The following is a 17,049-nucleotide window of genomic DNA, read 5'->3' as shown; positions in this document are numbered from 1 at the left end:
AATGATCCATGAGTGATATGAAACTCCTAGAGCCTTCCCTCTATCCATTCATCCACCCAACCAACATTTTAGGAGCATCTTCTCAGCTGCAGGGAAACTGACACAATGATATGTAAATGACTTGATCCTCTTTTGAGAAGGGAGAACCCTTGTTGAAAGATAAGCCCTAGATTGAGACTGAAAATTTCCTTCTACTGCCCCCTCCCTTGCCCCCACCGATCATCCTATGCACCCAGAACCTCCATGCCCATTATCTGCCCATCTTCTCTGTAATCTTCTCAGGTTAGGGGAAAAAAGGTATTTCTTCCTAGCTCCATTTATACTACTTTCTAAAAGTAGTTTTAACAATGAGCTCATATATTGATTATGAAAATTGTTAAATTGGGATTATATTTATCTTCAGGAAATCTCGTCTTTCTTCTTCATCTATAAACCATTCTTTTTTAAAAAAAATATTTTATTTTTTTTAGCTGTAGTTGGGCACAATACCTTTATTTTATTTATTTATTTTTATGTGGTGCTGAGGATTGAACTCAGGGCCTCATACATGCTAGGCGAGCACTCTACCGCTGAGCCCCAGCCCCAGCCCTAAACTATTCTTAATTCCTCCTCAATCTCTGTATTAATTTCATATCTCTATCCTTGATATAAATATATTACTTTTCTCTGAAGAATCAAGTTTTATTCAGCTGGATATTTAAATGGATAGCAACACTAACAGATAGCAATGGCTGTAGAAAGATTATGAAACATTATATTTCGTTTTGCCTTGACTTCCACTGTTTTAATCCAGCTTTTCTAGCACTAATATCTTCTTCCAATTCTTTTTCCTCTTTCCCTTCAACTTATATTTTTATAGCTCCTGTTTTTCCCCCCTCATTTAGATGATCCTTTTGTATGTGACTGACATAATAAATGATTTCAGGCATTTATTGGGAAGGTGTAGAGCAAATGAGTGTTGCTTCACTGTTGCACATCTCTAGTTAGAAAGAGTGGCTTTGTGTCTGCTACTCTTAATGTTCACTTTTAAATGTAACTATCCATGAATATGAACAGTTATTGAGTATCCACTAAATTCTAACTCCATGCTAAATGGTACGTTTCCAAAATACTTCAAGATAGAATAGCAAAGTCTCCTAAGGGACAGAGATGTTGAGGAACTGGACTTAGTTCAGCGTTCTGACTTGCCCTATCCTCTTTAAGGGAGATTGGATCCACAGACTTAGTAGATGAGAGAAATGGGTTATGTATGATGCCAGTTTTTTACATAATTTACTAGGTGCATAGTTCAATGAAGAAGTCACAAGTGGGATAGAATGAAATTTGTACTGTTGAAGAAGGAGATTGTCTGGAGGTCCTCTTAATAGGGAACGGTTTTTATGGGAGCAAGGGGTCCTTTAATGACACAGGTGACTGTATAATCTTGTTTGCTTTTTTTAAGCAGTAGTTTTATATTCCACCTATCTATATATGAATAAAAATTACTATCCTAATAAAACAATGACTATATATTACACTTACTAGTGAAGCTATTATAGCCTTTATGACAAGCCAAACTGGCTTTTGTCTCACTTCAGGTCACATATTAGATGTGTGACCCTGGGCAATTTAACCTTCTTTAGCTTGCATTCTCCCACCTCTAAGATGAGGATAACATTAGACTCCACAGAATGGGGATTGTCAAACATGAGCCTGTTTTTAAAAAATGAACTTAGCAGAGTGTCTAGTATATGGCACTCATTCAAGAAATAATTATTAAAACTAATTCAATTAATAGGCTATGTAATGAAAAAATTCTTTAAAAATGCTTACAGTGAACACTTGGATAAATGTGTTAATTCTGCTGTGAAAGAAAGTTGTGGCATCAAGGAAAATGGCTCTGTTATTTCATTTTTTGTTTCTTCAAGCTCTGATGATAAACATAAGAGGTTCTAGAACCAAAAAAGTAAAAATAAAAATAAAAAATATATAACTTACACCAGGTACATTCATTGTTTAGGACAATTATTCTTAAAATTAAAGTTGACTTCTTATATTTATCATTTTGTTAGAATCTGTTACACGTATCAAGATTTCCTATTCTACAAACAATGACATACTATTATTAGCTTAAAATGAGTTGAATGTTATTTTGCAATAAAAAATACCTCCTGTTTTCCTCTACTCTTAAGTGCTTTTCCTTTGGTTTTCTTCTTAGTCTGAGACATTTCTTGATTTCCCGTTTGTTTCTGCTTATCAAATTTATTTATATCTGTCCTAATTAAGAATAAATAGAATTATTTAAAGCAGAAATAATGGAGGTGTTTGAGTTGTTAGAGATCTTGCCAAAACCCATACATGCAAACACACTCACACAAAACCAATTTCTTCCAACTCTTATAACCTAAGGAAATTAACAATATGATAAACAGAAAAAATCTTCCTAAGGTTGTTCCATTTTCACAGATTTCTCTTTACTTAGTAAATCTACCATTAGCATTCACAGTCCTTTTCTAAGGATATCAAGAAAACTTTCCTCTGGTGAGAATAAATAACCAGAGGAATGGGGTGATGTAACTAAAGAGCAATCCGCAACCATGTCTCCTCTCACTTTTTTTCCCTCTAACTGTTTAAGTTATGAGACCATGACCAGGTATAAAGGCAGGTGACCAGATATTAAGTATAGAACATAGCTATACTCCTTGGTGCTTATGCATAAACAGTAAGTAATTACTGACATTAATTATCTGCTACTGTTCGTATTAGTTAATTCTTACACAGTATTCACTATATGCAATGTTCTAAGAAGTTTATGCATATTAACTCTTTCAAGTCTCATAATGTTGTGAAGTGGGTATACTATTTTTTTTCTCTTTTATTAGTTCAACAAAACCCCACTTGTCTGGAATCCTTTCAGAAAATAACCGACCAAGGAGTTGAGTTTTCCTGATAGCTTAAGGTTTTTTTTTTTTTAACCTCTCAGTATAAGGTTTAATTTTTTTTAGTTTCAAACTTTAAGAAGAAAATCATTTGGGAAGATATTCTGTGCTCTGTTGTGAATGTCATGTGGTTCAGCTATTTTGGAAAACAGTCTAGCAGTTCTTCACTAAGTTAACTATAGAGTTATCATTTGCCACAGCAATTCCTCTCCTAGGTATGTCCAAGAGAATTGAAAACATGCCCACACCTGAGGAGTGAAAGTTAAGGGGAAGATGGTGTCTTTTGGGAAAGATTAAAATGTTCTAAGATTACATTGTGGTGACCGTTTTGTAACTCTGTGAATATATTAGAAACCTTTGAACTGCATACTTTAAGTGGGTGAGCTGAATGGTATGTGAATTATATCTCAATAGGCTGTTAAAAGTATTCTGGAGAAGTGAATGTAAGCCCAGGTCTACTGAGAAAGCTGAATGTTAAATGTGAGTAAGAAAAAAATGGTCTCATGTGGGATTGGAGTTCAGAATAGTGAGAACAGAAAGTGGTGGTGGGCAGGCAATACGGGTCTATTTATGTTATCTGTAGCTCTTCTTTCTTACCCAAGGGATCATGATATATAGGTATGACAAGTCAAGTTATCAAGTTTACATTAATTTAGGAATCTAAGATAAAGTTCCATGGTGGGCTTAGGTTAAGAAACTGTCAGATGCACTTTTGCTAAAATCTACTGCAGCAGAAAAAAAAATATCAGTAAAATAAACATCTTTCCTAATGGCCTAAAACTACACTGAACTTGTGGGGAAGGAACTATTTCACTATGAGTTCATAAGTAACTTAAATGATTAATAAATTTAGTTTTGAACTATAATGACATTTTTTCTAGTATATATGTTTTTATAACTTTAGCCACTTACCTAAAATGTTTCACCTAGGAGTATGATTGTTGAGTCTATTTTAAACTTTATTAAAAAGAGCCATTTGCTAACCTCTGTTTCTTTTCACTGTTTTGGATTTTAGTTACTTGAATAGGTATGTAGTGGCATTTCACTGCAGTTTTAATGTAAATTTCTTTATTGATATGACATGATATTATGAATCTTTTCATGTGTTTATTTGCCATCCATATATCTTCTTTAGTGAAGTATCTATTCAAAGTCTTTGCCCATTATTAAGTTGGATTGTTTGCTTACTAAATTGTAAAAATTGTCTGACTTCACAATACATGTCCTTTGTACACTACGTGGAACAGTTGTCTAGTTTCAAGAAGTCCCACTTATTCCTGGGCTGTTTCTCAGAGGAACTTTAGGAGTAAACAGAGCAAACACTTACCTCTGAAACTGCAACTTTATTGGAGTGCTTGTAAATCCTTGACGTAGTCTCAGGGATTTTATCTGTTTCCAGGTCTGTAACATACTGTGTAGCAGGGAGAGGTTCTTTTCTTTTTCTAAGTCATATAGTTGTTTTGTGTTACTACGACAATAATGGCAGATCAAATATAAGTTGGTGCATTAGAACTGTAAGTCCTTAAAAATGGTCTGGAAGAATGTGTTAGAACTACTCCTGTCGGTCCCTTATTTTTTTCCCCATCATCTTATTTAAAAAATTCTACCCACTGAAATTTAATCATTAAAAAATAATTCCTTGAAGGTTTTTCACTATTCAAAAGTGCCCTGACAAAATAAAATTCTCCTGAAAAAGGAAATATCCTACCATGAAGTCCACAAGATCTTGAAGTACTACAGAAATAAGAAGAAAAGAACAGTGAAAGAAAGAAAGGGTGGGAAACCCATACATTGTGACAACTGTTCTTGCAGGCTCTGTAGCATTTTAATTAACTTCACTATTTATGAAAAAGAAATGCAATGCTTTCAATGCTTTCACTTGTATTGGCAGATTGATGCTTTCACAGCTTTTATTTTGCCATCTAATAAGTTCAAACTGGTATCTTCAAAGCCAATTTAGGATGCCAAAATCTCAAGAGATCTTGATGGAAAAGATGGTGGTGGCCCCGTACGATAGTTTGAATCACTCTAAGGAAGTGCTGGGGAAGAATTCTTATTTAGTTAAAGTGCTTGAGGACACCTTTCAAAAGTCAGTTTATATCACTTCCTCAGTGTAGCTTTTCAAGTGCCTCATCATCCGGCAGAGGGCAGAAGGGAAGAGAGATAGCCAGATACAGAAAGCACTCCCCAAAGTCCTTTTATTCAGGCACTAAGCCCACCTATAAGGGTGGAAACTTCATGGCCTAATCACTTTTTAAAGGCTATACCTCTCTCGCTACTGTTACATTTACAGTTAAATTTTAACCTAAGTTTTAGAAGGAACAAATATTCAAACCATGGGAGCATGATATTCTTATATTTTGTCCATGCTGCAGCATACACCAGAATTTACTTCCTTTTCAAGGCTGACATTACATTGTGTGTATATATGGCATTTTGTTTATATTAGACATGCTATTATGAATATCATTCACTGCTGGACACTTGGGTGGCTTCCACCTTTTGGATATATTTGTGAATATGTTACGAACACGCATGTACAAATACCTATTCAAGACCCTGGTTTCACTTCTTTGGATATACATACCCCAGAAATAGAATTGCTACATCATGGCAATTCTATTTGTTTGTGTGGGGTCCTGGGGATTAAACCCAGGGCTTTGTGCATGCTAAGCATGCATTCAACCACTAATCTACATTTTTATTTTTTGAGGAACCACAATACATTTTTTTCCATAGAGGCTGCATCCTTTTTATATTCCAACCAGCAATTCGAAAGAGCTCAGATTTCTCCACATTTTTCACCAATTTTTTTTTTTTAGATAATAGCTATTCCAGTAAGTATAAAGACATACCCTTGTCTCTGACTGCTTTTAATATATTCTTTGTCTTAATCCACATAATGTTTTTAAGTGTCTACTTGGGTTTGTTGGGCTTCTTGAAATAATAGATGGATGTTTTCCATCAACTATAGGAAATCTAACATCACCTCTTTGGTTATCATTTTGCCTCATTTTCTTTCTCTTCTCTTTCTAGGACTCAAATACATGTTAGATTTTCTTGCTGTATCTTGTGTTTTCATAGTCTCATTTTTATATTTCATCTTTTTGTTTCTCTGTGTTTAATTTTGGCTAGTTTATTTTGACCTATCCATAAATTTATGAATTTAGGCTTAATCTATTAAGACAACTTACTGGATTCTTAACTTTGGTTATTGTATTTTTCATCCTTATAATAATAATAATAATAATTATTATTATTATTATTATTATTAGTAGTAGTAGTAGTAGTACTGGAGATTTAACTCAGGGGTGCTCTACCACTGAACAACATCCTCTGCCATTTTCATTTTGAGACAGAGTCTCACTAAGTTGCCCAGGCTGGCCTCAAACTTGTAATCCTTCTGCCTCAGACTCCTGTATTGCTGAGGTTACAAGAGTGCATTGTGGAGTCTGGCTTCATCCCTCTAAATTTTTTATTTTCTCTTTCAAATGTCAGCTTATAATGTCTCTTTGATAAACCTTTCTAAATTTTAGCTTACCTCTATCAATATAGTGTGTGGAGGCTGAGGATGGGATTTGTTTACTTCTGGTTCCTATAGAACTCTGTTCCCTGTCCTCAGAACAACCTGCACTTCATCTGCCACTTACCCCATTCTTATCCCAGTTTGACAAAAGTGAACTCTCTCTCCCAGCTACTTCTCTTTTGGGGCTCATACCCCAAGACAGAGATGTCTCACCTATTTGAGCTCCTTTGATGTCTGGTATCCTCCTTATTCTCAATTTTTTTCTTGTGTCTTTGGTGCATTTAAGAGAAAATATATATATATTTCATCCACTCTTTTTTAGTTGTTTTTGGAAGGATGGTTGACTGGCATTACTAGAAATGGTAGTCCTCCATTGAATTTTTGTTTGATTCTTCAAAAAATTTTTTTGCTATTTTTTTTCTTCTATGGGATTTTTAAGGTAGATTTTGTCTAATGTTAACAGAGCCATCCCTGTTCTCTTTAGTTACTATTTGTATAAAATTTCATTTTCTGTACTTTTACTTTCAAGCTATTTGCATCTTTGGATTTAAAGTGTCTCATACAGACTGTATTCACTAGATCACATATTTTTTTATCTTTCCTGTCAATCCTGGCCAATCCTTTTTTTTTTTAAGACAGAGAGAGAGAGAGAGAGAGAGAGAGAGAGAGAGAGAGAGAGAATTTTAATATTTATTTTTTAGTTATCAGTGGACACAACATCTTTGTTTGTATGTGGTGCTGAAGATCGAACCCGGGCCGCACACATGCCAGGCGAGCACGCTACCGCTTGAGCCACATCCCCAGCCCCTCGCCAATCCTTAATTGGCAGGTTAACTATTGATAAGAAAGGACACACTTCTATCATTCTATTATTTGTTTTTCATATCTCTTAAAGCTTGTTTTTTTTTTCTCTTATTTTCTGCATTATAGTTTCTTTTGTGTTTAGTTGATTTTTTTAAAGGGAAGTTTTTAAATTCCCTTCTCATTTCCTTTTGTGTACACTCATAGATTCTTTCTTTGTAGTTTCCATGGGGACTGCTAAAATTATAATACTCATAATAAATAACACTAATGGCAAGTAATACTCTGTATAAATACTTGAATTTATCCAGCTTAAACTTTAATAGCATAAACCCTGCTCTTTTAGTGACTGTCACCATCCCTTTCAATTGTTGATATCACAAAATTCTCTTTAAATATTCTGTACCCCAAAACATAAACATAATTCGTTTAAATGCATTAGTCTTTTAAACCATGTAAAAAACAAATACTTGTTAAATACTAGTTTTTATCATTGACCAAGTAAAAAACAAATACTTGTTAAATACTAGTTTTTATCATTGACCATGCTATTTATCTTTATTGAGATCTTTATTTATGTAATTTTGAGTTACTATCTAGAATTCTTTCATTTCATCCTGTAGGACTCCCTTAAACATCTCTCGCAGGGGAGTTCTAGTGGTAACAAATTCCCTCAGCTTTTGTTTATCTGGAAACATCTTAATTTCTCCCTCACTTTTGAAGGACATTTTTGCTGGATATAGGATCTTGGTTAACAGATTTTTGTTTTCTTTCAGAACTTTGAATATACCAACCCCTGCTTTTTGGTCTCCAAAGTTTCTGATGAGAAATCTGCGGATAATCTTATTGAGAATCTCTTGCATGTGACGAGTTGCTTTTCTCTTGCTGCTTTTAAGATTCTCTCTTAGGCTCTGTCTTTTGAACATTTGATTATAATGTGCATTTCTGTGGGTCTCCTTGAGTTCATCTCACTTGGATTTTGCTGAACTTCTTGAATATTTACATTCATACCCTTCATCAAATTTGGGATGTTTTCATTCACTGTTTCTTTGAATAATCTCTCACCACCTTTCTATCTTCTCCTTCTGGATCTCCTACAATGAGTATATTGGTCAATTTGGTGGCATCCCTGAAGTCCCTTAGCTCTGTTTATTTTTCTTCAATATTTTTTTCTTTTCATTCCTTAGACTCTACAATTTCCATTGTCCTATATTTAAGATCACTGACTCTTCTCTTTGTTCAAATATGCCTTTAAATCCCTCTTGTGATTTTTAAAATTTCTGTTATTCTACTTTTTAGCTCTGAAATTTCTTTCATTTTTCAATTTTCTATATCTTTAATGATATTTCCATTTTGTCCATAAATGTTTTCTTCGATTTTTTCTCATCTCCCTTTACTTCTTTGGGCACCTTTAAGACAGTTGTTTTATCTATCTATCTATTTATTTATTTTTAATTGCTTTTTTTAAAATACATGACAGCAGAATGCATCACAATTATTATTACACATATAGAGATCTTTATGTAATTTTTCATACCTCTGTATAAAGTATGTTCACAACAATTCATGTCTTCATACATGTACTTTGGATAATGATGTCCATAAAATTCCACCATCATTTCTAACCTCCTGCCCACTCCCTTCCCCTCCCACCCCTCTGCCCTATCTAGAGTTTGTCTATTCCTCCCATGCTCCCTCTCCCTACCCCACTATGAGTCAATCACCTTATATCAGAGAAAACATCCAGCATTTGTTTTTTTGGGATTGGCTAACTTCACTTAGTATTATCTTCTTCAACTGCATCCATTTACCTGCAAATGTCATGATTTTATACTCTTTTTATTGCTGAGTAAAATTCCATTGTGTATATATACCACATTTTTTTAATCCATTCATCCACTGAAGGGCATTTCGGTTGGCTCCACAGTTTAGCTATTATGAATTGTGCTGCTATAAACATTGATGTGGCCGTGTCCCTGTAGTATGTTGTTTTTAAGTCCTTTGGGTATAGACCGAGGAGAGGGACAGCTGGGTCCAATGGTGGTTCCATTCCAAGTTTTCCAAGGAATCTCCATACTGCTTTCCAGATTGGCTGCACCAATTTGCAGTCCCACCAGCAGTGTATGAGTGTATCTTTTTCCCCCACATCCTCGCCAACACTTATTATTGTTTGTATGCATAATAGCTGCCATTCTGACGAGAGTGAGATGAAATCTTAGAGTGGTTTTGATTTGCATTTCTCTAATTGCTAGTGATGATGAACATTTTTTCCATGTATTTTTTGATTGATTGTAGATCATCTTCTGAGAAGTGTCTCTTCAGGTATTTGGCCCATTTATTGATTGGGTTATTTGTTTTGTTTTGGTTTTTTTTTTTTTTTTTTTTGGTGTTTAGCTTTTTGAGTTCCTTATATAGATTAGTGCTCTATCTGACGTGTGAGGGGTAAAAATTTGCTCCCAAGATGTAGGATCTCTATTTACTCACAGATTGTTTCTTTTGCTGAGAAGAAACTTTTTAGTTTGAGTCCATCCCATTTATTGATTCTTGGTTTTAATTCTTGCACTAAAGGAGTCTTATTAAGGAATTGGGGCCTAATCCCACATGATGAATATTAGGGCCTACTTTTTCTTTTATTTGATACAGAGTCTCTGGTTTAATTCCTAGGTCCTTGATCCACTTTGAGTTGAGTTTTGTGCATGATGAGAGAGAGGGGTTTAATTTCACTTTGTTGCATATGGGTTTCCAGTTTTCCCAGCACTATTTGTTGAAGAGGCTATCTTTTCTCCAATGCATATTTTTGGCACCTTTGTCTAATATAAGATAACTGTAATTATGTGGGTTAGTCTCTGTGTCTTCTATTCTGTACCATTGGTCTACAAGTCTGTTTTGGTGCCAATACCATGCTGTTTTTGTTACTTTTGCTGTAAAGTATAGTTTAAGGTCTGGTATAGTGATGCTATCTGCTTCACTCTTCCTGCTAAGGATTGCTTTAGCTATTCTGAGTCTCTTATTTTTCCAGATGAATTTCATGATTACTTTTTCTGTTTCTATGAGGAATGTCATGCTACCAAAAGCACTACACAGTTGAACTTTCTACGCAGAAGTACCTTGCAGTGAGCTTTCCTGCTTTTGGGGATTCCTTGACATTATTATTTTATTTTAGTGTTATTTTTTCCAGTTATTTCATGTTTTTATAACTTCTCTTCCCAACTAGTCCAATGTTTCTAATTTGTAAAATATAGGTTTTTAAATAGGGGCCCTTAAATCCAAATGGTCATGATGTATTATCTTTAGACCAAATAATATATCCTGCACATATGTAAATGTATAGGGATTACCAAATATATACAAAACCTGAGACTGAAATAATCTAAAAGCATTGGTGCCATCATAGTAGTTTTTCTTCAACAAATATTTTTTTAAAAAATCAATGGATATTAGGGTTGAGGGTGTAGCTTGGATATAGTGCTTGCCTAGCATGTGAAAGCCCCTAGGTTCAATCCCCAGCACAACAACAACAAAATTAATGCATATTAAAACTACAACTACTTTCTCATGGTACTCTAAAATATTTTTACATAAAAGAGTCTTAAGGAAATATTATAGCCATTTCTATAATTTCTTAAAGAATAATGCTCTTCAACAAATCTTGAAAAAAATGTTCAACATTATTAGCAATTAGGGAAATGCAAATCAAAACTTTACTGACATTTTATCTCATGCCAGTCTTAATAGCAGTTATCAAGAATATAAATAATAATAAATGCTTGATAGGATGTGGAAAAAAAAGGAACACTTTTACACCCTTGGTAGTACTTGGTAGTAAATTAGTACAACTACTATGGAGATCAGTATGGAGGTCCCTTAAAGGACTAGGTATGGAGCCATCCTATGACCCAGGTATACCACTGCTTGTTTTTTTATCCTGAAGAATTAAAGTCATCTTACTAGAATGGTAACCTGCATACCCATGACACAGCTACATTAATGTTTATAGCAGCACAATTCACAATAGCCAAACTGTGGAATTAGCCTACATGTCCATCAAGCAATTAGCCTACATGTCCATCCAAAATAATGGATAAAAGGAAATGTAGCATATATACATTATGGAATTTTATTCATGCATAAAGAAAAATGAATTTATGTAATTTGCAGGGAAATGCATGGAACTTGAGACCATCATGTTAAGGGAAATAAGTCGAACTCAGAAGGTCAAGGGTCAAGTTTTCTCTCACATGTGGAAGCTAGAGAGCAAAAGAAAGGTGAAGGTGGATCTCCTAAAAATCAAAGGGAGAGCAGGTGAGGAAAAGGACCAATGGTGGAAGATGGGGAGGGAGTGGGGAAATGGTGGAGTTGATATTGGTTAAATTATATTGTTATATTATATGCATGTATGAATACATAACAACAAATCTTATCAATATATACACCTATCATGCACCAATAAAAATGCAGAAAAAAGAGTAGACCTCTTATACTTTTCTTATTTTATATCTTCCATTTCAAGTGCAAACCCAAAGTTAATTAAATATTTGATTAATATATGAATAGCTTAAAACCTACCTTATCTGCCAATAATAGTCTTGTAAAGATTTTTTGGTAAGCTGATCTACTTCAAAATTTTCACTTTCTGTTTTGATAGCATTTGTCAGTGCTTTCAGCTATAACAAAGAAAAAAGCTCTTTATTATATTTCATCCACTTGTAACCATTATTCCAATTCATCTGTACATATGTAAATGTATAAGGATTTGCAGCAGAAGCATAAATGTTTAACTAGTTTGTGTATTATTATTTCATCTTCCAAAATATATTTCATATAAAAACCTTGGGTCAGAACTGAGAAGAGCCTCAATATCTAAGAATAAATATCATACCTTGAATATACTAGGCAATCAGTTCATCGATTGATAAAGAAATGCCATTAGATGTTAGATCAAGTACAGATATGTATCTTATCTTCCACCTAAAATCTCATGGTTACAGAAAAAATCTGTCTATCCATAAAGATTTTGCCATCATCACATCCACACCTGAAAACCTATATTGATAACTATCTATGCCTTTCTATAACAATATAAATGCATAACAACATAGGAAAATAAGAAAAAATAAAATCAAGAAAAAAGATATACTGAGAATGTATAAAACACATATCTTAAGCATATTTTTATAGAGAAATAAAACTGAAGAAAACTAAATCCTAAAATCCTTGCAGGAGAAATGTGTCAGTTAAGGGTAACTTGTGGGAACTTTAAGACTAAAGTAAACTGCTCACAACTTTCACTGGAAGACAAATGAAAGGACCTAAACAAATAGGAAGACACTGTATTCCTGGATGAAGAAATCCAATTTTTATAAAGATAAGATTTCTTTCAAAATTAATATAACAACTACCATCATATGTAAGAACCAATAAAGATACAAATTAATATAATGATATAATGCAATCACAGTAAAAACAGTAACAGGAATTTTAAAAAAGAAGGTGGCAAACTAATTCCAAAGTTGGCATGAAAGATCAAATCTATAAAAGTATTCAAAAACACTCTAGAAATGACAATAAAGAGAAGGCACTTGTCCCATGGCATATCAGAGTTTAATTATTAAATATTATAATAATAGACCAATACGTCAGTGGAATAAATAATCCTTAAACAAGATTACATCACTATGTCCAGCTGCTTTATGACAAAGGCAGAATTTGAAGTCAGTAGAGAAATGATGCTGTTTAACTATTAGGCTAACTTTTGGGGGATTATGTATTGAGTTGGAATTCAGCTTTGCCAAAGACACAGCTATAAATTCTAGATAGAACAAAAGCCTAGAAATTACACACACACACAGACACACTCACACACACACACACACACACGTGCAGACATATCACAAAAATATACAAAAATTATCTTTATAATTTGTACATCAGACATCAGACACTATCAATTACCCTTGAATGGTCGTTTTTCTTAGAGAATTCCTATTACCTAAGAATCAATAACATTAATATCATTATATATTACAAACAATGATCCTAAGAGGTTATTATTTTATGCAAAGCCATGCATACTATATGAAAAAATAAACCTGAAATTTCTCTATGTATAAATAGATAGTATGCTATGAAATAAAATCATTATTGCTAAATTAGACTTTAAAGATGAGATAACATTGTTGGAGAAAATTGTATAAAGTAGAAATCTATAAACCATGACACTTTTTTAGTGACCTGAATCTAAACTTCAGAGTTGGTTCCTCCATTCATGAAAACAATGGCTGTAGTAAGTGAAAAGTTAGAATATTCAATGTCTGTCTTATTCCAGTGTTGGTGGTGTTCACCTATTAAATTTTCCTACACAATGCCTAACATGAAAATTCAAATAAGTCCTATGGTTTTTGTATTTACATCTTAAAAAGCAAACATTTATGGGGCTGGGGTTGCAGCTCAGTGGTAGAGCGCTTGCCTATCAGGCGTGAGGCACTGGGTTCGATGCCTGGCACCACATACAAATAAACAAATAAAATAAAGGTATTATGTCCATCTACAACTAAACAAATATTTTTTTTAAAAGCAAACATTTATTAAGGTGTAGTTTCATGTCAAGCTTACTGAGATGTCTTGGTGACTCTAACAGAATTGGCTATTTAATTAAATAAATATCTCATTAGGTAGGTATTTAATTTCAAAGGTACTCATTAGTTGAAAGAGATTTATCAAACTGCCTTTCCTGAAAGAAACTCAGCAGAGAATTTAAACAAGAGGTACAAGTTTGCGAAAATAATTGGTAGGTAGCCCCTTTTATTCCTCTTCAAAATTTATATATCCTTCATAATGTCATTAAATGACTGTTTGGATTAGTCATCCATCATATTTGAATTAAGTCAAGACTCTTAAATTTGACTTGAGATTCATGATCTCTGATATTTTTACTAAAAATTTTATTAGAAAAGAGCTACACGAGGGTTGGGGTTGTGGCTCAGAGGTAGAGCGCTCGCCTAGCACGGGTGAGGTCCTGGGTTCGATCCTCAGCACCACATAAAAATAAATAAATAAAATAAAGGTATTGTGTCCAACTACAACTAAAAAATTTTAAAAATATATTTAAAAAAGAAATACATGACTCTTTTAAGTCCTACTCTTTTTAAATATTCTTATTGAGTCATAGGACCAACAATACCACTGATTAGTAAGTAAATTATTTACATGTGTAAAATATTCTGCAGGATGTCTGAAGCTATCTCTTCAGACAGTCTAGTCCTAATTCCTTTTCAGAAAAATGGAAATCAAACCATTGTTCTAATTGGTTCAATATTTACAGTGCAAAGGGAAAATATTCTACAATAACTTGATCTGTACTAAGATCTTTTTCTTTCTGATTATTAAATGTTCAACTCTATAACTAAAACAAAAGCCGTTCTCACCTTCTCATACAGCAGCTGAGGTAAATTCTGTTGCTGTCTCTCCTGAAAACATTCATAAAATTGGAGCAGCCTAGCACATAATACTTGTTCTTTATTGAAGAGAGGGTGATGGCTGAATTGCAAACCCACAATGCTGAGATCTATTTGGTACATTTCTCTGTGACCTTCCATTTTGCTCCTCAAAGAGCTTCCTAGGTCATATTTAATTGCCTTTTAAAGAAAAATGTGTATACAATGTTAATTTTATGCTATTCCTTTTTAAATTACAAGTAACATGTCAATTGTAGAAAAATCAAAAGATATGGAAAAGCTAAAAACAATAATTCAGTCTTCTTTGAAATTGATTATGGCTTAAATTTTTAAAATATATTTGGATTACAGCACTTTAATTATATTGCTATGGTCTATTGCCATCTACCTCACTATTGTTTACCAGTGGAAGTTGTACTTTCAAATTATAAGATGAAAATTTCATGTAGGGACATTATGACAGATATTAACTTTTAGGTCGAGTTTGGTTACATGATGGTGTATTGCTCATCTGTGTATCAGAGCTAAATGATGACTTATTAAAGCATTGTTTCTAAATCATTTTACTGATAGTCATCTGGAAAACTCCACTAAGTTATCTGGATCATTTAAGCAAATTCTACATTAACAAATACTCTTTGTATATGAGACTGTCTCCATCTAGGGGTACTAGATTGTTCCAAATTAGTTGAAGTCTATAGAACTTAAGTTATATGCAAAATGATTCATGCATGTTTCACCCACTATTTTGAATTTAAGCATGTGTATCTGAATATGCACGTGATTGGTTTTTTCGATATAATTTGAAGTGGGGGAATTACTTAACAGGGAGCCTAATCCATTAATGCATAGCCACCCCCAGTAAGAGCCATGACTGTATCCACCTGAGAAGAGCACTGAGCTCCTCTCCCTGGGTTAGTATGGTATAAAATGGCACGCTTCTATAGTTTGAATGTTGCTTGTCCCTTCTGAAACTCATCTTGAAATTTAACTGCCATTATGAGATATTAAGAGGTGAGATCAGGTAGGGCCATTAAAGAGGTGATTAGGATTTTGCCCTCATGAGTGGATAAACCCATTCATATGATTAGTGGGTTATCTTGAGAGTGGAACTAATATAAAAGACAGTTCGGCTAGATCTCTTGAATGTTCCCTGCCTATCATCATGTGATGATCTGGGTCGTTTGAGAACACTGAGAACAAGATCATCCCCAGATGTAGTCCCTCAATTCTGGATCAGGACAATGAGACAAAACAAACCTATTCTCTTTAAAAATTACATGGTCTGTGGTACTGTATTATAGTCTGTACTATTGTAGTACAGCTGCTGTTATGCTGAAAAAAGTGCTGCCTCACTCCAAACCTGTAGTGGCAGGATCAAGGATCCTCAAGGACTGTAGGCCACCAGAATGGTGGCTAAATCTCTGCCTCCCTACTCTTTCCTGAGTTGGGAACCTTCCTTTCTTCCTTACTGGATTTCAGGGAATATGGCCATAAAGCTTGTTTTCTAAAAATTAATATTTGTTAAGTTCTTATTCGCTATGTTAAGTGCCAACTCACATTCCACCTAAGGGATTTAGTCAATTGGTTACAAACTGATAAACTGGTCATCACCAGGAAAAGAAACACCAAGGGGGATAAACAGCTTCAGTTCTAAACAACTAAATTACAAATGAGAGATGCCCATCTGGTTAAGCAGATTCGGCGGCAAGATGGATAATAACTATGTTGCTACTTGCTTTAGGTTTCTATTAGAGTGACATAAACCTTTGCCTTTGATTTTGCCTTGTTGAGTACTTACTGATTGTGGTACTCAGGAGCTAGAGGACAGTAACAGATGGTGGAATTTCTAACAACAACCAAAGGAAGTGAGTTTAGACTGGAGAGCAAAAGCTAAAGGTAGAAGTGACTGTAGGCTTTACGTATCTGAAGAGGTATCATACAGGTGAAGTACTTTATGAGTTCTCTGCTGGCCAAACAAGGTCAGATAAGTAGAAGTGATCAGGAGGCAGATTTTAGTTCAATAACAGAAAATAATAAACAATGAGAACTGTGCAACACTGGAATGAATTCTCCTGGGTGGCAGTAAGCTCCCAGACACACTGGTTATAAGCAGTGATTAACTGAGAGGCTTAAAAAGGCTTCTTGAAACAGATAACTTGTTATACCAAAAGCACAAAGATCAGGGCAACAATGGATTAAAGCCCAGATAAAAGCACAAAATGACCAGACATTAAGGAAATACCACTTACATACACCATAATGGGCATGATTTAAAAGATAGACAATACCAACTATTGGCAAGAATTTAAAACAGAACTCTCACAAGCTTCTAGTTTGTGTATCATTT

At 34.0% G+C, this 17,049-nt stretch overlaps 1 protein-coding gene across 1 annotated transcript in view; it reads right to left on the bottom strand.

Moving 5' to 3' along the window:
- CC2D2B (coiled-coil and C2 domain containing 2B) overlaps window positions 1-17,049 on the bottom strand; it is a gene marked incomplete at both ends in the record, with an annotated part of 107,876 nt that overhangs the window by 60,541 nt on the left and 30,286 nt on the right. The window contains 5 exons of the mRNA XM_081268240.1: window positions 1,813-1,931; window positions 2,148-2,256; window positions 4,246-4,386; window positions 11,812-11,909; window positions 14,670-14,879. Of these exons, the coding sequence (XP_081124366.1) occupies window positions 1,813-1,931; window positions 2,148-2,256; window positions 4,246-4,386; window positions 11,812-11,909; window positions 14,670-14,879 (677 nt within the window). The remainder of the gene's footprint in view (window positions 1-1,812; window positions 1,932-2,147; window positions 2,257-4,245; window positions 4,387-11,811; window positions 11,910-14,669; window positions 14,880-17,049) is intronic.

Source organism: Spermophilus citellus, assembly GCF_964194105.1.
Source record: "Spermophilus citellus genome assembly, chromosome: 15".
Classification (NCBI taxonomy): Eukaryota; Metazoa; Chordata; class Mammalia; order Rodentia; family Sciuridae; genus Spermophilus; species Spermophilus citellus.
Note: the sequence above shows the minus strand (reverse complement) of the source record. Positions and strands in the feature narration are given on the sequence as shown.